Source organism: Ceratotherium simum, chromosome 36 (assembly GCF_057802395.1).
Source record: "Ceratotherium simum simum isolate JZ-2026a chromosome 36, ASM5780239v1, whole genome shotgun sequence".
NCBI classification, from domain to species: domain Eukaryota; kingdom Metazoa; phylum Chordata; class Mammalia; order Perissodactyla; family Rhinocerotidae; genus Ceratotherium; species Ceratotherium simum.
In genome coordinates this window covers 18,714,540-18,742,377 of record NC_141935.1, presented here as the reverse complement: position 1 = coordinate 18,742,377, position 27,838 = coordinate 18,714,540, and the positions used below count along the sequence as shown (strand labels likewise).

The 27,838-nt window shown below is 35.6% G+C and overlaps 1 protein-coding gene across 1 annotated transcript in view; it reads right to left on the bottom strand.

The window, feature by feature from the left end:
* Positions 1 to 27,838, bottom strand: part of IARS2 (isoleucyl-tRNA synthetase 2, mitochondrial) — a 59,147-nt gene that overhangs the window by 3,160 nt on the left and 28,149 nt on the right. Inside the window, exons 12-21 of the mRNA XM_004439667.3 lie at positions 26,189 to 26,349; positions 16,135 to 16,237; positions 15,427 to 15,520; positions 7,319 to 7,427; positions 6,304 to 6,406; positions 5,299 to 5,424; positions 4,170 to 4,301; positions 3,278 to 3,384; positions 2,179 to 2,324; positions 994 to 1,184 (exon numbers count right to left, since the gene is read on the bottom strand). Of these exons, the coding sequence (XP_004439724.1) occupies positions 994 to 1,184; positions 2,179 to 2,324; positions 3,278 to 3,384; positions 4,170 to 4,301; positions 5,299 to 5,424; positions 6,304 to 6,406; positions 7,319 to 7,427; positions 15,427 to 15,520; positions 16,135 to 16,237; positions 26,189 to 26,349 (1,272 nt within the window). The remainder of the gene's footprint in view (positions 1 to 993; positions 1,185 to 2,178; positions 2,325 to 3,277; positions 3,385 to 4,169; positions 4,302 to 5,298; positions 5,425 to 6,303; positions 6,407 to 7,318; positions 7,428 to 15,426; positions 15,521 to 16,134; positions 16,238 to 26,188; positions 26,350 to 27,838) is intronic.

The window sequence follows — 27,838 nt, the reverse complement described above, 5'->3', positions numbered from 1 at the left end:
AACCCCATACCTACTAGCCTCAAATCTTAATCAATTTAATTACATTATTAACAATTTTAACTGAGTTTACCAACCAAATGAGATGGTCATTTTAAAAAACACTATGATACTGGTAAACTTTTTAAAAATATATTCATTGCCAATTCTCTTCTTAAGCATTAAAACTAGAGAAAAATCTCGAGTCAATATGTTAAGCTATAAGCCAATCCAGCCAATCAACCCCTAAGAATCCCAAGAAGAAAATTCTGATGGCCCTTTTGGAAATAAAAATAGGATAAATGCTTTGAAATCACATGATAATTTGCTAGAGCAAATGAATTTACTCCAGATTTCATGAGAAAAAGATGGAAATCTTTTTTTGGTGTTTTGAATCTGGTCCAGATGGACAAAATTTTCAGAAAACCAGACCTTTAACACAAAACTTCCAATTTTTGTGTATTCTAATGTTACTGCCATAGATTTATTTCACCCATCATCTAAATAGCCTGGGGGCTTGCATTTCAAACAGAATTTTATTAACCTTCCTTGTCCCAACTTATAAAGTAGGTAGCAACAGAATGCATGTTTTATAAGGGAAAGAAAGCATAGAGAATAGGAAACAATCAGTGATAATATCAGGATTAGAAGACAGAAATCCTAGTTTCTAAATTTTAAAAAAAATCTTATTTGGGGGTCGGCCCCGTGGCACAGCGGTTAAGTGCGCACGCAGCTACTGGTGGCCTGGGTTCAGATCCCAGGCGTGCACCGACGCACCGCTTGTCAGGCCGTGCTGAGGCCGAGTCCCATATAAAGTGGAGGAGGATGGGCACAGATGTTAGCCCAGGGCCAATCTTCCTCAGCAAAAAGAGGAGGATTGGCATGGATGTTAGCTCAGGGCTGATCTTCCTCACAAAAAAAAAGAAAAATCTTACTTATACAGATTTTTAAGAAACAAATTTCAGGTGAAGCTGCATGATACTAACACCATTTCAAAGGGTACACACCGCTGCTCACCTCTATTATCTCAAAGAGCAGTCCAGGTTCTATCACAATCATCACCTTGTACTCGACTGCATTCTTGCCAGGAATACTTCCAAGAAATGAATCCCTCATGGCACACGCACTCTCCATCGCTTCCTCCAACCCGGGCTTCTTCCAGATGGAACTTGTATTAATCCACCCAGTACGAAAAACACTCTTGGGTTCTTAAAATGAAAAAAAAAAAAATTTAATTTACATATATTCTAAACTGCGTATAAAGCTGTAACCATTAAATTTTTTGGTTTTTTTTTTTTTTGGCTGGGAAAGATTCACCCTGAGCTAACATCTGTTGCCAATCTTCCTCTTTTTTCCCCCTCCAAACCCCCAGTACATTCTAGTTGTATATTCTAGTTATAAGTCTTTCTAGTTCTTCTATGTGAGCCACTGCCACAGTATGGCTATTGACAGACGAGTGGTGTGGTTCCACGCCTGGGAACCAACCTCAGGCCACTGAAGCAGAGAGCACCGAACTTGAACCACTAGGCAATCAGGGCTGGCTCTAAATATTTTCTTTTCATGGGAAAAAAGACTTGCTATTTATGGCAATCATGTGACAAAATATTATGAAGCCATTCTTAAATGCTTACCAAACATTTATGTCAACATTTGGAAATAATTCTATTATATTTAAACAAAGGATAAAATATTTAGTAAGATCTCAAAGAAAAAATGATTGCCTAGATGAAAATAAAATATAAATATCCCAATATTAACAGTAGCTGTCTTTGGGTAGTAAGATTATGAGTGACTTTTCCTCCTCTTTCTCAACTTCTTTAGTTTCACATTATATCTATAAGCCTAATACAATCAGAGGGAAAAAACTACTACAGAAAATATTCAAATATAGAAAAGGCACTATACATTGTTTCAATAAAACCTAAAATATATTTCCAACATTCATAAAGGTATTTAAGAAAAAGTGATTTCTCAATATTGTCAAGCTGCTAATACTGATTTCAGAAAGCACTTCAAGGTGGCTCGAAGGCCGTTATGAAATTCATCCTACTCCTCTGCACTAGGTGCAGAGACTACTAAATGACAAGACACATCATGTCACTGTAGATGAGTGCGTGCTCCTCAAGTGAAGCAGATACAGTGAGAAGCTGCGCCCTCACCGGGGATCTTTTTTGTTTTGAGAACAAATCAAGTATTCCTTACCTTTAGTGTAAGGTATGTGCTGGAATACCTCTTCAGCCAAGTGAGGAAGAATGGGAGCAAAAGAACGAACTATGACATCCAAAATTTCAGCTAACGCAGTCTGACAAGAGCGTCGTTTGGGATCATTTGCGTTTTCACAATAAAGCCTGAACAACAACAACTTATTCAGCAGTCAACAACACTTTATAGATTATGATTGCCAAGACAGGATCTGTCTCAGGTTGAGTTTATTCTTAGAGCGTTAATTCTATGACTCTCACCATCTTCTAATTAAAGAATAAAATAGTCTATCAAACCATTTTTCTGTTAACAGCCTCTACTCCACTTTCCTCCTCCCAGCTGTGCCCACCTCCTCAAAAAAACTCTCAGTAGCCACGTCCAGTTCTGTTTTTCATATAGACAATAGATAGAGTCTAGACCACATGACTGTGTCAAAGGACAACTAATAATTTAGTTGACGTATTTAAAACGTGCCTCCCCATCCCTGCAGTGCCATGTGTGTGCTGGAGAGACCGGTAGTTACAATCCCTATGAGGAAGGTCCCTGAGATGCTGACAGGTTGGCGCTGACACCTCACACCAGCCTAGTTACTATAAAGACAGCACCATCACCCACATACTGGAGCAATAACTGAACACTTAGCATCAAGCCTTATACAATACTACTGACATTATACAACGTGTTTACATTAAGAATTGCCTGTACAGTTCTCTCTCCCCCTCTAGATTTGCAAACTCCTGAGAACGAGCACCATACTCATGACCTCATATTAGCAGCTATTACTTATTGAGCACTTACTTCAAACACAGCATAAAGCACATAACTTACCTCTTTTCATTCTTATAACCACATTATGAGATAGGTATTATCATCACCATTTTACAGACAAAGAAACTGAGATTATAGGACAAGTTACTTAAAATCATAAAGCTAGTAAGTGGCAGGGTAAAAATACATAACCAGACATGACTAGAACCCAACTTGCTAATAATTGCACAATGCTGTCCATCTTGCTCACCACTGTCTGCCCAACATTTGCCAAGCAGAGTAGACACTCAAGAAATATTTGTTGTGTATTTTAATATTCAGTCATACATACCTATCTTTGATTATGCTGAAATAAAAGTTAGAGAGTTCTCTGGTATAAAATGCTCGCAACAGCCGAACAACTTTTCCAAAATCATATTGTTTATATGAATCAGTAATCTAGGGAACAAAGCCAAGATAAATTTGGAAGCTGGGATAAGCAAATGAAAATGCAAGTCATCATCAGCAAAATATGTCTCTTTTCAAAATATGTCTCAAAGGCAGACTAATACAAAACAAGCAACGTGCGAGAGCTCTGAAGATTTCCCAAATATCATTTCTGGATATCAAATTCAACTACCCTCAGAAAATACTGAATATTCTACTCTGGAAACTACAAAAGAACACTCATCAAAGGAAGATCAGGCTTCAAATGATGAAATCACACCATTTTAAAACAGCAAAGAGTGTAGGTTACCAATGTTCCCTCATTTATGCCTGAGAAGTAAAATTGGGCAAAAATCTGCATGTACGCCTCCGACTTAAGGGTACATGGGAACAACCACATTTCCAATTTTTGACAGACACATAGAATAGTCATTTCAGTTATTTCTATACTTTGAGGGGTATATGTGCAGATAAATAAAGTACATCTACCTTATTCCGTCCTGTTGGAGAAATACATAGAGCTGATCTTGAGAGAAAAATATAGTCTGAGGGGAAGCCAGGGTCTATTGTTTCCAGCAGGTACTTCCCTAGTCTTCTGAGAAACTAGGAAAGAAATTCTAAGACTTCACACCTAAGGTCAACCTAGGAACGTGTGGAATTTATCAAGTATAACTTTTCTCAGAGCTATAGTTAATATTTCTAGCAAGGTTTGTTCCACTCACACGCAACTCAAATTTCAACATACAACAGTGCTGATACTTCTATTTTCCAAAAGAAAATTATCAATCCTCACTTACCTTGTTTGCTAAATCCTGCAGTAAGTGTAGCATATACTGGTCTATGATATACATATTGTTAACAGGAATGGAATCTGTTTCTGGGTTGAAACCAGCCACATTTCCCAAAAGAAAACGGAGTGTATTCCTAAGCTATTGAAAAAAAATATGCAATCAAAAAAAACATATGAAGCCTTCAATTCTTACTGTAAAGTTATTTTATTTCTCTATAATTAAGTTTTATTCAACTCATGTTACTTTCTTAATGGGATATTTCTTTGATAACATTCCTAAATAACACTACAAATGCAAAAAAAACAAACTCTCATTCCAACAGCCCAGTTATAGAAACAACCATTGGACTTTACACATAAAGACTGAATTTTCATTATATTTCTTTATAATCTCAGGGCAAATCACCTTTCAGTGGCCCAGTTTGTTCATCTGTGTAGGTAATAAATGAAATAAATGTGAAAGGTCATTGAGCACATAAAAAGTATATAAATAGTATAATTTCATATTATATTATGCTACATATTTTAATAAAATATAAGAAGACAGTATATAATTATTAGCATTACTACTAATTCTTTTTTCCAAGGAAGATTATCCCTGAGCTAACATCTGTGCCAGTCTTCCTCTATTTTGTACGTGGGATGCCACCACAGCATGGCTGCTGACGAGTGGTGTAGGTCTGCACCCAGGAACTGAACCCGGGCTGACAAAGCAGAGCGTGCCAAACTTAACCACTAGGACACAGGGCCGGCCCCCACTACTAACATCTTTAAATGAATTAACAGGATATTTTAAATGCTCACAACATGTGGAGAATTCATTTTCATTCAGTTTTGCAGTGTCAAACAAAATGTGCCTCATTTTTTTTTTTTTTATTTATTTATTTTTCCCCCCAAAGCCCCAGTAGATAGTTGTGTGTCATAGCTGCACATCCTTCTAGCTGCTGTATGTGGGACGTGGCCTCAGCATGGCCGGAGAAGCAGCGCGTCGGTGCGAGCCCGGGATCCGAACCCGGGTCGCCAGCAGCGGAGCGCGCTCACTTAACCACCAAGCCACGGGGCCGGCCCTGCCTCATTTTTTAAAACAATGATTTAGTAAATCTGCATTCAGAAATAGGAAGAATAATGACTCTGACCTTGCTAATATCATCTCTGGCAGCATTAAGTACAGATGGACTAATTGTCACTTCAGTGAAGACGTTGGACTCAGCCACCCACCAGCGGAGGACATCAGCACCATAGGGAGGCTCTTTGGTTTGATCCTTTGCACCGAGGAAAGAAATATACAAATGGCTTTCAATTCCAATTAGATCAACATATATTTTAGGTAAGTTACCTATTCAAAAATGCCTGAGCACAATATGAGCATAAAATCTACCTGCAGTGTAATGAAGTAAGGGCTAACAATCTCAGAAATTAGGCTGCATCTAATAAACAACACTGGAACAGAGGAGGAGAGTGTGCTCTGCAATCTAACGCGAACAGGCCACACCTGATCTCTTCCTGTCACATCTGTATACATCTATCTCTCACAGCTGGTGGTGAGACACAGAGCAGCACCCCGAGGTCTCTGCTTTTCCCTTTCAGTATTCCCTAGCAACTCTGTACACAGAGCAATGACTACTGGCCATTAGCAGGGCACTAAAAAGCCAAAGGAGTAAAATAACAGACAAGTGATTTCTTTTCTGAAAGCAACTCCAAAATAAACCACATTATCAGCACCCCAGAATTGATGTTCATTAATGACAGGCTTTTAAGTATATCATTTCCAAGAATATAATAATGAAAAATGCATTTAGAAGTTGTAATCTCAATGTTTTTATATTGTTTCATTTAACTGTAAAATTACAGTTTACAAATTTTAAAAGCTCAAACAATTAAAAAAGGGAAAGCATGGTTCAGGACCTAACTAGAAACTCAGACTAGAAATGAGTCAAAAGGGCCACAATCCCAGCCTTCTCTTCTCATTGAAATCATGTATTATTTAAGAGTCTACATTTAAAACATGGTAAGGCATCACTATTAGTATAAAAAATAGTTTTGTTTTGTTTTTTACATTGAAATAACTACCGTTAAGGGCTTTGTGGCCAACTTAAGAGCCTTAAAACAAAAATAAAATGAATTTTTAGAGAACCACCTACTTGTCCTCCATTGATGACAACATCAGGATCAATGACATTTCCAAGAGACTTGGACATCTTTTCTCCCTTTTCTCCAAGGGTAAATCCATGAACAACTACTGTCCTAAGAAGACAAATCAGGTATTATAATCATTAAAAAGAGTATCTTAGTTTGACACAAAAATGGGATTTTTCTTGACAGATTGTGTATGAAAGCTTTTCTTGAAAGTCTAATTCTCTAAGATCTCCAATTATACATAGAAAAATTTTAGACGTTTATATTCACAAAACAAATATTTCCTGAGCATCTATTATGTCCTAATTTTGATGATTAAAACTAAGCAGGAAAAAGTATGTCTTAAAAAGAGCAGATTATCACCTCAAAATTATCTTCAAAAAGACCATTTGAGAGAAATAACATCTACTGTTCTACTGGCTTTTAAAAGCATGTTATACAAGAAACATAAACACATAAATTGTTCTGGGATGGGTTTTCACTGTAAGATAGAAAGAATCTTAAAGGTATATAAGAATCTTTCTGATTAGAGCTTCTCTCTACACATCTGAACAAGGAAAAGCAATTATCTGCAACTAAATAAGAATCCCTAATTTAACAAAATTCACTAAAGGAATGTTTCAGTTCATTAGCCACTTGTGGATATGACAAATACGAGGATATCTGAGCTCAGGCTGTCTTCAATCAAGCTAGAATACCCTGTCTACATCCCTCTGTGTCAAGCCTTACCATATTTCAAGATCTAGCTCTCTCCACTATTCCAGTCAAGGCTGAGTTATCATCTGTATCAGAGTGACAAGACTTCTCTGTACTGTTGTTTCCTTTTTCTTTCTTTCTTTCTTTTTTTTTTTTTTTTTTTTACTTCAAACACCTGTTTCTCTCATGAGACTGGAGACTGTAAGTTAATTAAGGGGAGCATTTTATCATCTATATATAACTCAGCACAGTGCTTCATACACTGGCAATACTCAGCAGAAGTACTCAGTGTGCTGCTTTGTTTAGCTCGGGTATAATACTTACTTAAAAGGTGCCTTTTTCCTTGCTGCCACACTGGTTAGTAAGGAAGACTGAAACCACCCCCCAAGTTGGTCTTTTCCTTCCAAGTACAAATCTGCTCTTTGGTCAGTACCTCAAAAATAAATATTAAAAAAACAGAAATTTAAGTTAATCACAATAGAAAAATGAGAATGAGTATGTATCAAAGTGTTCAAATAATAAAGGTAATCATGCTATTTCTTTCTGTCATGCTATACCCAATGGCTAGATTGCATTTACTTGAGTTATTACCCTCATTGCCAATTTATTAGTCAAGATAAAGAAAATAAACCTTGGAGTATGATCTCCCAAACCACAGATAACAAAACACTATCTAAATTAGGGACCGATTCATAACAATTATCATTATCAGTATTTTCAGTTAAGTCTCTTATGAAAATAAACTACACTTTTTATTAATTCAACATTTACTGAGCACCTAATAACTTTACATGTTAGTTCATTTAATTCTCATGGTAACTATAAGATGGAAATTATTATCATCCTCATTTTACAGATGAGGCAAGTGAGACACTAAAGGTTTTATAACGTGTCCAAAGTTATACAGATAGTAAGCAGCAGAGATGGACAATTTTGGCACAGGAACGCATGCGCTCAACAAAGAAATTAAATCAGAAAAAAAGAACGTCTTATAAAGGGCATATTATTGGCTTCTAATTTGACAATGACCCTGTCAAAAGGTGGGCAAACTATTAAAAAGCCATACGAGCCAGAGGCTGAGGTGGGAAGTGGGGGAAGGGGATGAATGGCAGAGCACAGGGGATTTTTAGGGCAGTGAAAATACTCTGTATGATACTATAATTAATGACAGACACAGGTCATTATACATTTCTCCAAACCCACAGAATGTACAACACCAAGAGTGGGGAACCCTAATGTAAACTATAGACTTTGATTATATGTGTCAATGTAGATTCATCAACTATAACAAATGTTCCACTCTGGTGGGGGATGTTGATAATGGGGGAGGCTATGCATGTGTGGAGGGGAGGCAGGGGACATATGGGAAATCTCTGTACCTTCCTGTTAATTTTGCTGTGAACCTAAAACTGCTCTAAAAAATAAAGTTAAAAAAAAAGATATGGCAAAAGAAAAAATGCCGTATGAATAATTTAGTCTCAAATTTGTTAGGACATATATGTAAGCAAGCTTGAAAGCTACTTTAGCATTCAACAGCTAAGAGTTAATTCAAGAGCTAATAATCAAAGATAAGCGACCATTTGGCAAACATCAAGACTCATCAAGGGTGCTTAAATACTAAGTGAAAATTTGGTGAGAAAACAGAGTATCTTAAAGTATCTCCCTACAAGACCCTTGTTAATAACAATCACTATAGAAGGATGAGGGTGGAAGTAACTGTGCAATAGAGAAAATGGGCAGACACCACCTTAACCAAGTGATCAAAGTTAAATATCACCAGTAACAGATATCATGTGACTTCTGATATGATGCACTGAAAAGGACACAGTATTACTTCTGTGATACTCCTGCCAAAAGTGCCATAATATAAATCTAATCACCAGAATACGTCACACAAACCCAAAATGAGGGACCATCTACAAAATAATCTGTACACTCACGAATGTCAAGGTCACAAAAGACAAAGACAAAATGAGGAGACTCAAAAAGCTTGACAACTAAATGTGACATGTGATCCTAAATTAGATTTAGGATCCTTTTTATTTTTTTTCTTTTCCCATAAAGGACATTACTGACTGAATAAGATCTGTAGATAGGTAATAGGATGGAATCAGTGTCAACTTCCTGATTTTGATATTCGTATTCATTACATAAGAGACTGTCCATGTTTTTAGGAAATACACACTGAAATATTCAGGGATAAGACTATCAAGTCTGCAACTTAAGCTTAAATGGTACAGAAAAGTTTTATTTGTTTATATATAAATATATACAAAGAATATATAAAGCAAATGTGGTAAAATGTTAACTTTGGAAAATCTCGATGAAGGGTATGTGGTACTTCTTTATACTACTTTGTGACTTTTAGGAATAAAGTGGTTTTTAAATAAAGAAAACATGAGGTCTTTGGGGAAGATTGTTTCCAGATTTTAAATCTAACCTCACAACTCTAAAAAGCCCCCATAATCCCTTTCATTTGTAAAATGATGATTTGTCCTTATGTCCTAATATTGAGGATTCAGTGTTGTAATCCTTATGTGACAAAGAGTATCTAGGTGGCAGTGAGGAGACAAAATTAAAATAATTGAATAAAACCAGTTTAATTCAACCAACATTACTGAGCACTTACTACCTAGCAGGCACTGTGCTAGACACTGGGGAGAAAAGGTGAAGAAATCTGGTATCAGCCCTCTTAGAGACGATAGCTAGTGGGGTAGATTCTATGTTAAATAAGAAATAACTGTGTTGCATGTTGTCAAAGCAAAAATACAGTTTAGCTTAGTCCATGCAGTGAGGAAAGTCTAAGATAATATAAAAAGATAAATGCATATGCAGTGAGAACAACATGTTTTAGCCTCAACATCTGGAATGCTCCATCTATATCCTACTTTTCTTCTTCCTCTACTGACCTGTAACCATTGAAACCTTTATAATGCCAGCACTCAAACCCCCCCCACCCAAAACATTAACTTCATACTGGTGACCACATTTTGGATATAGCAATAATCAACGAGATGATTAATAATAGAATACTAGTGGAAATCTATTCCTGTAGATAATGCAGATAAAGTAGATAATGAAATAGCACAAATTATCCCCAAACCCTTTTCATCTCTTTGAAACATGCCTACTTCTGGCCTCGTGAAATGACCACTGACAGTCCATAATCACAGAATCAAACTAAGGTTCTGTCATCTTGGAGAAATCATTGCTACCAAGCCTTGAATAACACACCTAAGATACAAGGGGTTTAAATAATCTCTAAAATCTTTGCCAGCTCTAAAATTTTTAATTTTAAGAAAGCTGGCTGTTGCCTAAGGACTTAGAGTAGTCAGAATAGAAGCAATCTGAGGACTGTACAGGGGCTAGATTCAGAGCGCCCGGGTCCAAATCCTGGCTGTGCACTCACTAGCTGTGGGGCCTTAGCTTAACCTTTCCATGCTTCCATTTCTTCTTCACTAAAATAATGATAGCACCAAAATTATAAGGTTGTTACAGAGATTAAATAAATAATATAACACGCTTAGGACAACACTTAGGAAATAGTAAACATTCATTAAATGTTAATTATTATTAAGACACAAAGGGCACTCTGATATTTCCTGATGGAGAATTAAGAAAGATTCTTCCTGGTATAGTTTTCCAAACAGTTTTATATAAAAGATTACTTGCAAAAATATGATTAGTTATACTATTTTTAAAATATGTGGTCTCTGATGCTGCCCTACAAATACATGTTGTAACACCCTAATAAAACAAGAGGACATCAGCCCATTAATAACAGCACAACAAAACAGCTAATACTTATTAAGAGTGAAGTTTCCCTGTCTTTCACATTCTCATATATACTGAATTGCTGGAAGTGGGTAAGAAGCAAAATATCATCCCAGAAAAGGAAGTATAGTCCCAGAAAATTTCTGCAAGCAAGAGCCTTCCAAGACGGTGTGTGAAACCAGCCAAAAAAGATGGAGAGGGAAGTTTTGGGGTAGCAAAGCTCTGAACAAGCAATGAAAAAGTAAAACTTGCAGGAACTTTCAAAACAAACACGAGAAGTTTAGTCTTGGATGGTAAGAAATACGAAGCATAGTCAAACTCAAGTGCTGTTACTGTAGAATTACTGTACAACCTCACATAATTAATTACTGGGACTATTTCCTGTCTTAGTAAGTTTATTTTTAGTAATGATTATTTTTTTGTAACACCAAAAGTACATTCTCACTTTAAGAAATTTGTAAAACAGTGAGAAGTTCAAGAAAATAAAATCACATATATTCCCACTACCTAGAGATAATCACTTTATTTTACCATATTTCCTTCCACTATTTTGTCTATGCATATCAACGATATGCATGAATTTGTGAGCAAATCAAGATAATTTATCTGCATCCTGCTCTTTTTTGTATTCTGCACTTTTTAAAATTTAGTATCATTTAAAATGATACTTCCCTATGCCCACAAATATTCTTCAAAAACATGATGAAGGCTACCTATCATTCTGTCATATGAATGTATATCATATCGCTTTAGTCATTTTTCTACAGATGGACACTGGGTTATTGGGTCAAATCATTTACTATTAGAAATAACACTGCATATCCTCACACATACTTCTTCACCCAGATCTGATTCTTTTTACAGGAGAGATTCCTGTAAGTAGAATTACGAGGTCAAAGGACAGACAACTACTTCAAAGCTTTTGATGCATAATGCTAAAATCCTTTCCAATAAATTTGTGCCAAATTACATTCGACCAGCAGTGTACAAGAGGGAGGAATGGTGCCAATTTTTTTCTGCCTATTTTTTATCTTTTATCCTTTTTCTTTCCTGAATAGATCTTTTAGTAAAAGAAAAATTTAGAACTTTCTTATGGAGGCAGTAGTAAGTTTGGAGTTTTAAAACTCCAGGAAAAGTAGCAATTAACCATGTGGTAAAAAGTTAGTATTTCAATTATGGTAACTTTTACTCTTAGGAAAATTATAAAGATTAACGTTTAGAGGGAACAGTAAACTGTTCAGCACCTCTAAGATTATGATTTAAATACGGCAGTAATTAAGGAATAAATCAACGATAAAAAAATTCCTGTCAGACAGAAATCAGAAAGAAAAAGCTGAGGAATCTGTCATTTCATTACTCAATTTCTTTAACTTAGCTGACTTGATAAATTTTGAGCAAGATTACTGTATTTAACTAAGAGGGCAAGTTGTAGAACCAGCACAAACGCATTTTTAAAAACTGCTTAATCTATGTAGCATTTGAAAATCATTCAAACCAGAAATAATGACTAAAAATATGCGAAAATGTAATTATTAATTTTTGAAATTAGGCTATTTTTAAAGCAGTATTATATATGTCTTTAAAAGGGTGACCTTGAAAAAGGTCTTTAAAAAACTTTTAAACCTTTAAAACTTTTTAAAAAAAGTTATTTGTAAATCTAAGTTTCCATTTAAAAAAATGATCTTTTCTCTATTTACTTCAAGTTATTTCTCTGTTAAAAAAAAAAAGAAATGAAGTAGAGTAAGAACTTTGAAACACTAATTACTTCAGTAGGTGAATGGATAAATAAACTGTAGCACACCCAGACTATGAAATATTATTCAAGACTAAAAAGAAAGGAGCTATCAACCTAGGAAAAGATAAGGAGAAACCTTGGATGCATATTATTAGTAAAAGAAGCCCATCTGAAAAGGCTACATACTGCATGATTCCAACCACATGACATTCTGGAAAGGGCAAAACTATGGAGACAGTAAAAAGATCAGTGGTTGCCAGGGGTTAACAGGGAAGAAGGGATGAATAGATGGAGCAGATGATTTTTAGGGCCGTAAAATCACTCTGTGTGATACTCTAACAGTGGGTTACATGTCATTATACATTTGTCAAAACCCACAGAATGTACACCACCAAGAGTGAACTGTAACGTAAACGTAAACGAGGGACTCTGGGTGATAACATTGTGTCAGTGTAGATTTATGGACTGTAACAAATGTACCACCATGGTGTGGGATGCTGATAGCGAGGGAGCTTCTAAGGGAGGGGAGGCAGGGGGTATGGGATCACTGTACTTTCCTTTTAATTTTACTGTGAACCTAAAACTGCTCAGTGACAAGTAAAACCAGTTATATATGGCTATATAGTCACCAAATTCATCTCGCTAAACATTAGTAGATACTGATGACAACTGATGGTAAAATTAAGCTCAAAATCAAGCTGTTTTTATCTTGCAATAATGTACTCTCAGGGAAATACACAGACATTGAGTCATTTGACACAAACCACTTGAGAAGGAAAAGCACAATAAGCCTTCTCAGGAAAGTATGTGACTTCTCGTTTTTTGTTTTTTTTAAAAAAGGCAAATCACCTTTGCTTTATCGCTTTTCAAACTATGAATTCACCTAGTATCTTGACTCCTTCCCACTTCATTCTTTCTGCTCATCTTTTGAAATTTCTTATCACAAAAGAATAAAAGGGAGGAAAACAGGACAAAACATAAGCCAACTAATCTAATTCTTATTGATGAATCTCATTTTTATTTATTTATTTACTTATTTTTTGAAGAGAAATATGAGATCTGAGTGAAAAAGTAGAAACTACAGTCTAAAACTGGGTTTGTATGTTATCGGTGAGGGTAGTTTACTTATGTTCTGGCAGCGTCCTATGTACGCAACATACATGTTTAAATGACAAATTAATGTTCTTTCTTTGCATTAGCTACCTAAATATGACAGGGAAGAAAAAAAAATTTACTGATTAGGTGCATTTTTACCACTAATTTCATTTAATAAAGTGCTTCTGTCACAGTCAAATATTTGGTTAAGAACATCACAAACTAGAAACAGCACGACCAAACTCTATCACAACAATGACAGCAGCAGAGAGAGGTTGTGAGGACAGTCTGCATGTAGTTTAACCCAGGTGAAGGCTCCATCTATAACTTGCACTTGCTGTACTTAGCAATGTAAAACCACTTCAGAAAGTAAAAAGCAACAGTGCCAGGACAGAATTGCTAAGAATTGGTGAGCATTCTTGGTAAAAATGCTCAGCAGCAATTCTCACCAAGGCCGAAGTCCTTAATGAACTTAGAAATATACTGCATAAGCACTGTTTTGCATATGGCTACTCATTTGAAATTCAGGATGTTGCCCCAAATGTGGCAGTAGGTTACTCTTCTTCCTGTTTCTACTATAACACTACTTAGCCTACCTACCTCACGTAGTGTTATGTGTCTACATTTTCAATAGAATTTAGGAAAACAAAGTACTTAACACTTGCAATATTTTCTCTTACATCCAGTAGGAGAAACTTATGAAATAAAAAAATTGTAAAAATTTTTTAAATATGTAACTTGTATTTGGCCATTATGAACTATTATGTACATTTTAGCTGTAATATAAACATAAATTGACATGCATTTTGCTTTTCAAATTTCCTAAGCTGAAAGAAAAGCCCAAATGAAGGGATATATTTACCTACTAGGAATCATACTACTGTCCTCTCAATAATGAGGCCCAGTATCAGAAGCATACCTCGAGGAAAACTTGAGGACAATCCTTTCCAATCCCTTTAACAACCGCCAGCTGCACAGACAAGCTATTTTCCCACATTCCCTTGCTCCAGAAAGCAAAGAGGATCTCTTGGGGGCAAAGTCGGCACTTAGCAGCAATGCGAGGAACTATCTGATCTATCCTTGCTTCCCTGCCACCTCATCCCTGTCTTTATCTGCATAGGGATGACAAGCTGTATTCTTCATTTTATCTCTGACTTTTCACTTAATATCCCTGAGGATATTTCTTCTCAAGCATCTAAACACATCTTCTAACGTGTGCCTTCTCCTACTACTCCCGCCTTAATTCCTGCCCAATCTCTCCTTTCTCTTTAGCCAACAAGTCAAAAGCTTACCCTAACTATGAGTGGGTATAAGATTAGTGGGTTGTCTGTACAGAGAGGGGGAAAGCCATGAAAAGGCAATGTGGTACAGAAGAATGAGACCCACAACCCAGGGTGTCCTCGTTCTAGTCTGACACTAACTAAGCTATGTGACCATCACCTAATTTGCCTCTAACTCAATCTTATTTCCTCTCCTGAAAAATGATGGGGTCAGACCATTTCAGTGATTTCCAAACTTTGTTTTACAGAACTGGGTGCCTTGAGGTTGCCAAGTGGACCAAGGAGAATGAGCTGATTGAGAGGAAGGAGAAAATTCCCATTTTTATCTATCTTATGTATTGTGGTTCTACATAAAATTTCTACATAGAAATCATTGGATTAAATGATCTCCGAGGCTCCTTCCAGATCTAAAATATATTAGAGCAGGAGATTGTCTTCTAAATAAAGCAAAAAACAAAAAAAAGTTCTTGATTATAGATTTCTTCTAAGTAACATTTATGTATTTTCAAAACTGCTTGATTCGTATGTAACCTATTATTTAAAATTACCTGGAAGAACATAAGACCATGAAGTTCCACTATCAAACCAGATGTCCAAAATATCCTGCCCTGGCACATATTCCAAGGCATCAGGACCACCAACCTAGTAAGATAATGTAAAAGCATTTTAATTATGCTAAGACCACAGTATTTATAATAAATGCCCCAAAAAGTCTTAAGAAAATGAAATATGACCATTAAATTCACATTTTAAAATAAAATTTAAAACACACAAATATTTCACAATTAAGTACAACTGACTCATTTGCATGTAAAAGTGACTGTGGCCACTTAATTACACACTTATTAAGGTAAATACAAATTGTTCTTATTTTCTTGAAATTATCTTCCAATTTGGCTTTCTTGGTGTGTGATGCAGTCAGTTAACTCTGATTCAGACCCCACAAAGTTCTGATGTACCAATGTTAGGCACTGTTCTCTCACAGGCACAGTTACATTTACTCAGTCAACGAAATCAGTTAAACTCTTGGCCCTCAATGAAATAACAAATAACCCTCATGCTCTACTGCTGTATTAAACACCAAGCTTCTATAGCTAAAGAAAAATATCTACTCTCAAACTGCACCAGTTCCTAATTTATAATAAACTCATTAACTTGACACGATAATGTAACTACTTTTTAACGCCCAAGAATCCTCATGTTGTCACTCAGTCATGCAACACACCAAAGGCTGTTAAATACAGACAGAAACGTACCTCAGATAAGACTTCTTTTGGAAGAAGCTGCTCAGGGGGAAGAGTCCACCAGACATCGCTGCCATGTTGTTCCACTAGTTTCACAATATGCTCGATGGTTTGGCTATTTTAGGGGGGACAAGGCAGAACTGTTCAATTAAACTATTGTGACTAATACTGGACATTTTAAAATTAAGAAATAGTGATATTTTTCCCTATCTGCAGGATATTTTTTTCCTATCTTTTTCCCCAAACTTTAGTGGTATTATCTTCAATTACATGCTTACTTGGCTGCTGCTGTCATCTTAAATTCAATATCAAACTGATCATATGTATCCCTTAAAAGAAAAAGAAAAAGAAAAAAAAAAAAGACTTCTGATATCCCTATTTCAATTACTGGTTTCCCTATTTCTATCAATCTATTTTCTATCCAGGTCCTATATTCACAACCTCCTAATTATGTCCCCCCCTCCAATTTCTGCCCAAATTAAACCAACATGTTCTGCCAGGTCCCTACTTTTGAAGTATTACTCAGATTTGTTCTTTGTCTCACTGATATTATATCAGTCACCTCACTGCCACAATACTAGATTGATGCAGTGGTCTGACTTTCCCCTCTTCTCATCTCTTTAATTGACACAACCCATCTTTGAGAGCGTTGCATTCCTAAAACGGCTTTTATCATACCAGCCCCCTCTCAAATACTTCCAGGGCCCTCCTCACTGCTTACAGGACTAAGTCCAAATCCATCTGCACAAGACACAAGGCCATACTAGAGGCCAGACGTTGACAACAGATATCCAGGCTTATATCCTGACTCTGCCACTTTTTATACACATGACCATGCACAAGTACTACAACTTCTCAAAGTCTTGGTTGTCCCCTCTGCTAAGGAGAATAACAGAATTCACTTATTCAGAAATATTTATTGAATGCAAATCAAAACTACAATGAGATATCACCTCACGCCCGTCAGAATGGCTATAATTAACAAGACAGGAAACAACATGTGTTGGAGAGGATGTGGAGAGAAGGGAACTCTCATACACTGCTGGTGGGAGTGCAAACTGCTGCAGCCACTATGGAAAACAGTATGGAGATTCCTCAAAAAATCAACGATAGAACTACCATATGATCCAGCTATTCCACTGTTGGGTATTTATCCAAAGAACTTGAAAACACCAATGTGTAAAGGTACATGCACCCCTGTGTTCATTGCAGCGTTATTCACAATAGCCAAGACTTGGAAGCAACCTAAGTGCCCATCAAGGGACGAATGGATAAAGAAGATGTGGTATATATACACAATGGAATACTACTCAGCCATAAGAAATGATGAAATCCAGCCATTCGTGACAACTTGGATGGACATTGAGGGTATAATGCAAAGTGAAATAAGTCAGAGGGAGAAGATCAAATACCGTATGATTTCCTTCATTAAGTAGTAGATAATAATAACAATAAACAAACACATAGGGACAGAGATTGGATTGGTGGTTACCAGAGGGGAAGGGGGGGAGGGAGGAGGGTGAAAGGGATAATTCGGTACATGTGTGTGGTGATGGGTTGTAATTAGTATTTTGGTGGTGAACATGATGTAATCTATGCAGAAATAGAAGTATAATGATATATACCTGAAATTTTTACAATGTTATAAACCAATGTAACTGCAATAAACAAAAAATTTTTTAAAAAAAGAAATACTTATTGAGCACCTTCAAAGTCTTGGACACTGTTCTAGGCACTGGAGATAGAGCAGTTAACAAGGCAGACAAGATTCCTGACCTAATAGAACTTACATTTTAGTGATCCTACATACTCCCCTCACTGCAAACTAAATGAGATGATCCACGTAAAACTTAGCACAGTGCCTATCACACAACAGAAACCAATAAATGCATGTCAAATGAATACTGAAATTGACCATTTCTTTGGGAAGATACACAGTTATAAATTATTTAAAAATTAAACTCAGGGAAAAATTTATATTAAATTTTCTCACAGGAATAACCTACTTTTCATTTATTATCACAGCTTTATTGACGTTACAGCCTCCTGTAGTTGCCTTCCGTTGAGTCACAGTGTACATCAGGGTCAAGAGCCCGGACCCTGGAGCCAGAGAGCTCTGATTTAATTCCCAGCTCTACCGCTTACAAGCTAGGCGACCCTGGGCAAAGCACTTGGCATTTCTGTACCTCGGTGTGCAAAACGCAAATAAGAACGGCATCATTACCAGAGCTATTATGGATATTAACAGAGCTTATATATAAAATGCCTAGAACAATGTCTGGCACATGTAAGTGTTAGGCAAGCATTAACTATTATTTAAACTGATTCTTTAAAGTCAGGTAAATTTAGCCAGTCAATTTTGTTAACCAATTACCAAAATACATACTCATATTAATATTTAAAGATTAAAATACACATACTAAAGCCAACTTTTGAATTATCCTCCTTTCTACCATACTTCATTAATGCAAATCACTAAGAATATGGGTCCACAAGAGTAGACGGAAAGAGCAGTGGACAGGAAAAAGCTTTAAGTTCTTAATCTGGATCCGCTTCTTATTGATCATGACTACTGATGGCAAATCATTTAACCTCTCTAGGTCTGATAATTCACAGATAAAATGAAGTGTTTAGAAAAAATTGTTGTGGGCAGCAAAAATCAAATGGGTATTATAAATTAAACATGCTTTACAAATTAAAATTTGAAATACTTAAGTTGGTCATACAATAAAGGAAAGACTGAAAAAGCATAATGTTACCAGCATCTATTTTGAAGAAATTATAAAGAAACAGAATGTTAAAATGGGCACAAGTCCATAATGCTAATGCAGTCACGCATTTTAGATGGACTTTAACAGTAAAAATAAACTTTTACAATATGAGACCATAAAAACTTTGTGCAATAACTACCTAGTTATATGACAATATTTAGTTACATATTACTATTTTATATAATTTGCACAGAACATTTTATCAGTTAAGAAAATTGAATATACTAGAATAGAAAATCTGAATAAACCTAAAGCTATTACTCTAAAAGAACCAAAAAAAAGAGCAATACTAGCAAAGTGCATTTACACATAAACAATTATAGTAAATATTCTGTTCATACCAATTATGAAATTTTCATAAAAAAGAATGATTCTAAATATGAGTGTCATTTTGCCTTTTTATTTTTACAATAGATCGTAATTTTAGGTAAATAGTAAAACTACGTTAAATGTATTGGAAATAAATAGATACAAAATAATACTGAAGTAAAATTTCATACTAATTTAGAACATAACATAGAGATGTTAGGATTAATATTATCATTAATCAAAATAAAAGCATTTATGTGTATATCACACATTATAGATTTCAAAGCATTCTAATTGGATTCACAGAAAAACATATTCAGTAGCTAAACTGACAGATAAACTATTCTGTGCCTCAGGTTCCTTAAATCATGAGCCTAAGCAAGTAACACAGTTAAAAGCCAGGCCTTGAAAGTGTGTCTTCTAAATCACGGTTCAACTCTGTTCTCACTTCTCCATTCAGCCTCTCTAACTCATCCAACAAGACAACCACTGTAACCGTGAACTCACACTCCTATTCTCCAGGGTTTGCTAAGCAAAGGCAAAAAGACTCTCATGACCCACGCATAATGAAACCAGGAGCCAGACATGAAGTCAGGCACCAGGGCGTCTCAGGAGATTAGCGTGTTGACAGAGCAAGCACCAGGTCCAAAGACCAGGTTCTACATGCAGCTTATTAGATACTGACAGGAATACATCATATTATCTTTCTGAGATTCAACTTCTATGAACACTGGCAAAAGCTGTGAGAAAGAAGGCTATGTGAAAAATTTTATACTTATAAAAAGAAAAAGTCCTAATATTTCAGTCAGTAACCTTACAACTATAGATGATACTTACAGATCCTTTTTCTGTGTGTGTGTGAGAGGAAGACCAGCCCTGAGCTAACATCTGATGCCAATCCCCCTCTTTTTTGCTGAGGAAGACTGGCCCTGGGCTAACATCCGTGCCCATCCTCCTCTACTTTATAGGGGACGCCGCCACAGCATGGCTTAACAAGCGGTGCGCTGGTGCGCGCCCAGGATCCGAACCGGCGACCCCCAGGCCGCCGTAGCGGAGTGCGCGCACTTAACCGCTTGCGCCACAGGCCGGCCCCACAGATCCGTTTTAGAGTGCCAAATTCAACTATAACAGCTCTAAGTTCTTTTTTATATCCGTAAGTAGCAGATAATTCAATGAAGTTTTAGAATTATATTTTAAGTGTTACTTAACTATGCTCAAGTATCTTACTGAGCCTATAACTAACTAGTCTAATACCAAACAGCAAAGAAGGATTCCAATTTTGCAGCTGGCATGTTATTAGGGCAACTGTAAAATCCCACCAAGTTTAGTCAACCACCTCTGGTCTAACTAAAATTGAAGTTTTAATTGCTACATTTTCTTATAAAGATACTAATAATTCACTTAGATATACAATATGTTTCAATATAAGAAATTTAATCTTGCATTTTATACATACCTTATTTGCAAATATCCTTTTTTTAAACTCTTAAAATTTGTTTAGTTTCATTTTTCTTTTAGTTTACCTAATAATATTTATTAAAAATGACATAACCACATAACGTTATCTACACCAATGAAAATAATCCTACAGTAGTAATTTTTAAAAATCTAATTTCAAAAAAGCTGTCGTAAGTAAAACTACACGCTACTAAGAAAATGACTCAATATTTTTGGGTCCCTCCTAACATATGCAGACGAATCTAGACGAAAGAAAAATTTTCTCCACATATCCAAAAGAAACATGAACCATTGTGAAGAGGGGAGAAAAGAAGACCCCCCTCATTAATAGAGCAAGTCTCACTAATACTTAGAGCAAGACTTGCTTCCTTACTTTATATCATGAAATAAAAACATCATGCACTAAATGTACTTTAATAAGGCTTATATTCTGTTGCTCAGTTCTATTTTGAGATCTTAGACAACTCTATTACTTATGTTTTTAAAGACAGGAAAATAAACTAAAGAGAACTCTGGAGTTAGAGGATAAAAACTGAACAAAAGGTATGATAAACAAGAATGCAGACTTCAAAGACAAAAACATTCTTACAATCCAAACAAATCAAAATTTAAGTACACAGAATTGGTATCACCAAGTGAAAACTTGCTCCTGACTTGTACTCTGGTGGTCTGAATGATCCTAAAAAATTGTGGCAGAGTTTTAAAAACAAAATTTTCAATAAAAATAAACATACACATACAACCTACAAACTTGAGGTAACCAAATTGGGTTGCAAAACAAAGACAAATTTTTTTTTTCTTTTCTGTGTGTGAGGAAGATCAGCCCTGAGCTAACATCCGATGCCAATCCTCCTGTTTTTGCTGAGGAAGATTGGCCCTAGGCTAACATCCATGCCCATCTTCCTCTACTTTATGTGGGACGCCGCCAGAGCATGGCTTGACAAGCAGTGCGTCTGTGTGCGCCTGGGATCCGAACCTGCGAGCCCCGGGCCACTGAAGCGAGCGCGCGCACTTAACCACTACACCACCGGGCTAGTCCCAAAACAAAGACAAATTTAACATTCAAACAAAATCTGAAAAGATAATTTGGATAAAAAAACCCAAATAAATGCTGCACAAGTGCTTAAGGATACTCAGTACAGTGCTATAGTGAAAACTCAGAAACAGCCAAACGTTGGGATGGGCCACATCTATTTGACTTTCACACACAGGGAACTAGGCAGCCGTTAGAAGCTAAGCTACCATTTTTAATGGCTGCATATTCACTCTTCCAAAAGTGACTTAAATTATCTCTTCTTTTTTACATCATTATATTCCTTTACAAACAACTCAGACATCCTTACATATATATCTTTGTACAAGAGACGTTAGCCATCGTTTCCTTAGGATAAATACTTAGAAGTGTAATTTTTTATAAGGAAACTGAAATCGCTTTAAAAAGTTTTTAAAACAATTTTATAGGCATTTCTTAATGATATTAAATACAAGAAAGTCAAAATTTGTCTTTGGAAATTTAAGAATTCTCCCCTTTACTTTGTTAATATCCTATACTGAGCACAAATATATAGTTAACTTATAACCTAAAGATCAGTATAAGTTACTGTTGATAAAAGTGGGTGAAACCACTTATCGCTACATAATCTCTATGCTTCCATTTTACTGCTGTATTTCATAAAGCAATAAGTCTGTCATAAAACTTTGTACCTTACACAAGGGCCTTATCTGAACACATGCATTACGTGTCCCTTCTTAGGTTCCAATCTGTGCAAACCCACTAGGTGGTATGAGCAACGGTAACACCAACCAATCATTCTGAACTTCCATATCAGCTGGGCTGAAGGCTTATTTAGCAAGTTACTGGAAATGAAGCTGCATTACGATTACTAGGTGATGAAGCAAGTGTCGCTGTCATTCCACTGTTTCCTGCGTCTCGTCTTTATAAAGACAAAACTATTAAGGACTATAAGACAACTTTTCTTCTGCAAGTTACTGGAAAAAGAATGAGGTAAGAGGCTAAATGTTTCATATTTATTTACTAAGTTTAATTCTAGAACACAATGAAATTTTGGGGGGGAATTCTATTTTTAATTTAATCCTACATTTATGTTTTAAAGGTGACAGAAAACAATTTTGGAAAAATTTTTTGTTATTTAATGAACATGTCCAAATTTTTTCACCAAAAGGTCATTATTATTAACATGAGCAAAAGTTTGAGGTAGGTAAAGCTAACAATCAAATTAAACTGGAAATTCTTTACCTATTTCTAGTGAATTTCTCATTATTTCCAGAAATCAGGGGCCGTTTCCTAAATGCATATGTTAACTATTGTATTAATACTATTAAGTTGATTACAATCATCTGAAATGATGAAAGAAATTTAACTAACAACTTCTTTTCCTTCCTAGGTAGCAAACGCTTCTAAATTTTTTGGGTTTTTTTGGTGAGGAAGATTGGCCCTGAGCTAACATCCATGCTCATCCTCCTCTATTTTGTATGTGGGATGCCGCCACAGCATGGCTTGATGAGTGGTGCGTAGGTCTGCCCCTGGGATTCAAACCTGTGAACACCAGGCCACCGCAGCAGAGCGTGCAAACTTAACCACTACACCACCAGCCAGGCCCCTGCAGATGTTTCTAAATTTTATCTTTTTTATGCTAAAAAGTGTTTGTCTTTATTACCCAGGAATAGATGTCCACCTAAATTATAATGGCATTATATTACAGATTCAGAAAAATGATCGACTGTTAGAGTCAGAAATGGAATTATTTCTTGAGAAAATACAAATATGAATATAACGTATAAGTGAGAACATTAACTCAAATCAAAATTAAGCATCAGAGTTTCAAATCTACCAGACTCTAAACTTATTTAGAATATCAATTAACCAAAATTTTCTTCTGTGAAAAAAGCATACTTAAAAGATAATTTACAGACTTTCATCAAGAAAAGCAGGAGGAATCTTCTGATATGTTTAACGGGGTTATCAAGTGTAACAGCAACTCCATGTGGACTGTGTACCAATTTCCAGTGGAGATGCTGTTACTTTTGATGGTTACCAACTCACTACAATATAAAGGCATACCCAAGAAACACAGAAAATCATGGTAGTTGATTCTCATTTGATTAAGGAGGAAAAAAGATAACTTCTCATGCTATCTTTAAAAACTGACAAATACTTAAGAATTGACATCTGTTTTCTTAAATCAAATATTACATCACAAAAAGGACCCAACAATGGAAGAGGATTAGAGTCATCATTAAGAAATGATGTACAGGAAAATGACCTATGAATTGACAGACAATATAGCTAAGTTTGTCTGTCATTTCTGTAGGCCAATATTCTGTATATCTCTGCTACTTCAAAATCAGAAATCAACTAATACATGCAAGTAACACAATGGTAGACGCACAGAAAAGAATCTGTAACACAACCATGTAAATGTATTGACTGTAAATAAAACATAAATGATACTTAATGAAAATTTGCTTGTGTTTTTCTGACAGCTCACATTTATTTCACCTAGGTTACTCACCAATTGACCTACGTACCATTATACTGTTGTGATTAACTAATGGTCAAATAAACCAGTTTGCTCTACTTACTAATATATACAAATCACTTGAAATCACTTGATCAAATGATCAAATGATATATACAAATCACTTGAAAGACATTCCCTAAAAATCTTTTTCTTTAAATACTGAAAAGAATGAGGCAGTGTCTTATAAATGTTTCCTTAAAAGAAAACTTTCCGGTTTGGAATTTTAAACAATACTTGTGTAGATTTATCTCAAATTGAATTTTTAATAGGTGTATTAAGATATTAGCAATTTATATCTGACCAAGCTCTAAATTATAAGAACAACATAAGTAACAATATTTAGGCCAAAGCATCTTTCTCAGCTCCAAATTGTAATAATATTACAATAGACTTACAATGACTTCCTGGTCTCTAGCCTCTAGTTTCTTTTCCTAAAACATACTCTTACTCCTCATGCCTACTTAAAACTTTAAACTCCGTAGCCTGGTATTCAAGACTCACTACAATTTGCCCCAACCAATCTTCCTTAGTTTACCTTTCTAGTCCCCTTCCACACCCCACAGTCTCATTATAGTTCCTGTACACGTTATACTTTTCCCCCTTCAGGTCCTCAGCTCCTGCTGATCCCTCTACTTGCAAAATACTTTCCCCCATTTCCTACCTAATCCTCCAGGCCCTAAATGCCACATCCTCTACGAATGAAGCAAATGAGCTGTTTTATGGTTCAATATTTGCCAAAGGCAGAGCTTTTAGTTCTTCCCTCTGAGCCATGTTGCCATAAGGTGTCCAGTCATCCATGAAGTAGTGATATAATAAACAGTATTTCAAATTGAAAAGGAACCGTCACATACAGCATACTAAGAACTACCTAATACACGGCTACAGGTGATTAAAAAAAAAAACCACTTCAATTGACATTAAAAAAACCCTAAAATACATGTATTCATAAAGTACCACCTAAAGAAATACTGATAATGCTGACAACGAAAAGTAGAACCTTTTTACAAAAATGATGAGAAACCGCAAGGTAGGGACATTCAACTCTGTCTACAGTCTCTTGAACTCGCCATTACACTCTGGCCTCCATGCCCTCAAAAACCTCACTGGATCCCCAACTGATGAAACATGGAAATACTTACCAAAATGTGCTCAAACTCTCTGCTCATGTTATGGCATAACTTAGTAAAAATTCCATTAACAAAATTACTCAAAGAAAATGAAAACCTAGGATGCATTCCTAAAAGGAATGATTAACACCCCCCTTTCCACATCAGCAATAATACTGAAAGCCTCCCTAATTTACTAGAAGATAAACTAGCTAGATTATCATCTCATTAAGAGAAGGTACCAAGTCAGTCTTGTTTACTGCCTTAAAAAAGGGTCTAGTGTATGATCTGAAAAAAATCTTCTTTTCACTTTACAGGCTTTTCTATTGTGAATTGTTCACGAGGTCCATGTGTTATCTTTCCAAATTTTAAGAAAAACTTAAGGAAAAAAAAGAAGAAATAACTGGGAATGTAATCATCACTAGAATAACTTTAATTATGTGCATTCAGCTATATTAGCTTCCTGAATTTTAAAGTACCTACACTACTACATGATGCCATTTCTACTGAAAGGGAGAGCAGACTTAGAGGAAGAGAGTGACACCAATCACATACGAGGCTCTGCTACTAAACACTGTTCATCTCTGGATTCCAGACACCTTACTCCAGCACAACACTGGACACACAGGAACAATGAAGTCTCATAGAAAAAATGAGAGCCTTTCCTTCTTAGTATCAATATTGAATAAATCTAGTTTTTGTTAAAATTTCAATCATATGAAAGGATCTTTCTGAAATTTATATTTTATTCCCCCGCAAAAATTATTTTACAGTATTTTATTTAACACATATCAAGAGTTCTTAATAGTCCACTATTTTTCTATTTTTGAAGAAAATACACTCACTCTAAAATGTTCAAAAATTTTAGAAAGAGTTCTACCTGTTAATCAAGAATTCATCTTTTGTCTTATGATGAAACACGGGAATTGGAACACCCCAAACTCTTTGTCTTGATATACACCAATATGGCCTCCTGTCCATCATTTCGACCATGCCATTCAGTGCTGCTCCAGGAATAAATTTCACTTTTTTTAATAATTCCTGCAATTGATTCAAAAATCAAGTCCAATGAGAGAAAGCAGAACAAATTTTCTAGAACTGTCACTATTTATCCTAACACAGCTCTTGACTTTGGATGTTTATAGTCATTCACATGCCCCCCTCAAAAAGAAACTAAACTAAAAAACTACAGATTTCAGAGCAAATAAGGCAAAGTTAAAACGGGGCCACAAAATATCTCATAAATAACATCGTGCACAGACTTCACCTTTGGAGGATGTGACAAGAGATTTTATACTAATTTCCAAGCACCCTAGATCAAAACTAGTAATAACAGATTTAGTAGAAATACTATACTTCATTAAACTACAGTTAAAATCAATTCAAACTTGATTTTAACAATTTTTTTTAAATGCTTAAAAAATAAGCTACTGTCTTAGGTTGACAAACAAGGATTGCAATATAACCTAATTTTACATAGTATGGATTACAACATAGAAAACACTTTCTCAAAATAACAGTTACTTCCTATTTACTTATTATCTCTCAAGAACTCTCCCTCTCTCCACCCCCCAAAAAAGTTGTAAACTACTAGCATTTGATTTCATTTGTCAATTATCAAAAGAATTGTATAGCAAAAATGTTTGATAATAATCTCCAAAAAAGCCAAAATATGTTAACTTCATTTAAAAAATCTCTCTACCAGGGCTGGCCCGGTAGCATGGTGGTGAAGTTCCCACGCTCCGCTTTGGCAGCCCAGGGTTTGTGGGTGCAGACCTACACACCACTCATCAAGCCATGCTGTGGTGGCGACCCACATACAAAATAGAGGAAGACTGGCACAGATGTTAGCTCAGGGCCAATCCTCCTCACCAAAAAAAAAAAATCTCTCTACCAGTAATAAAAGCATTTTTATATTTTCAGGACAGGTTTAAACCGTTTCCTTACTCACCTGAACTACAGAAAGCTCTTTGTAGCACCACCTGCTGGCAGGATGGCATCATCTGCAGTTCATTTTGACTAATAAATGGTTTAAATACCCAAGAAGTATAAATATTAACTGGATGTTTGGTTTTGTTAAGGAAAAACTGGTACTTTTTTAAGGTGGTAATATTGGCACTGGAATTATGTTTTAAAGAGTCCTTATCTTTCAGATACATGCTGAAATATTTATGGAAAACATAATGCCTGAAATTTGCTTCAAAATAATCCAAAGGGTAGGAAGTGTCGATAACGGGTCAGGGGGTAGATAAAAATAAAATTGGCAAAAAGTTGATTATTGTTGAAGTTGGGTGATGGAAACATAGCAGTACGTTACTCTGTTCTCTCTATTTCTGCAAGGAGTAATTGAAAATTATCTATGAAGAAGTTAAAAAAAAACATTTGGCTTTAGCATATTACATCAGACTTCGACGTTCTGCAACCAAAAATCTGTGCAGAGCCAGAAGTTACAAATTTTAACATTTAAAAGGAAAATAGACTTAATAAAAATGTAAAAAACAAAGAACAAAAACCAGTCCACATCACAGTT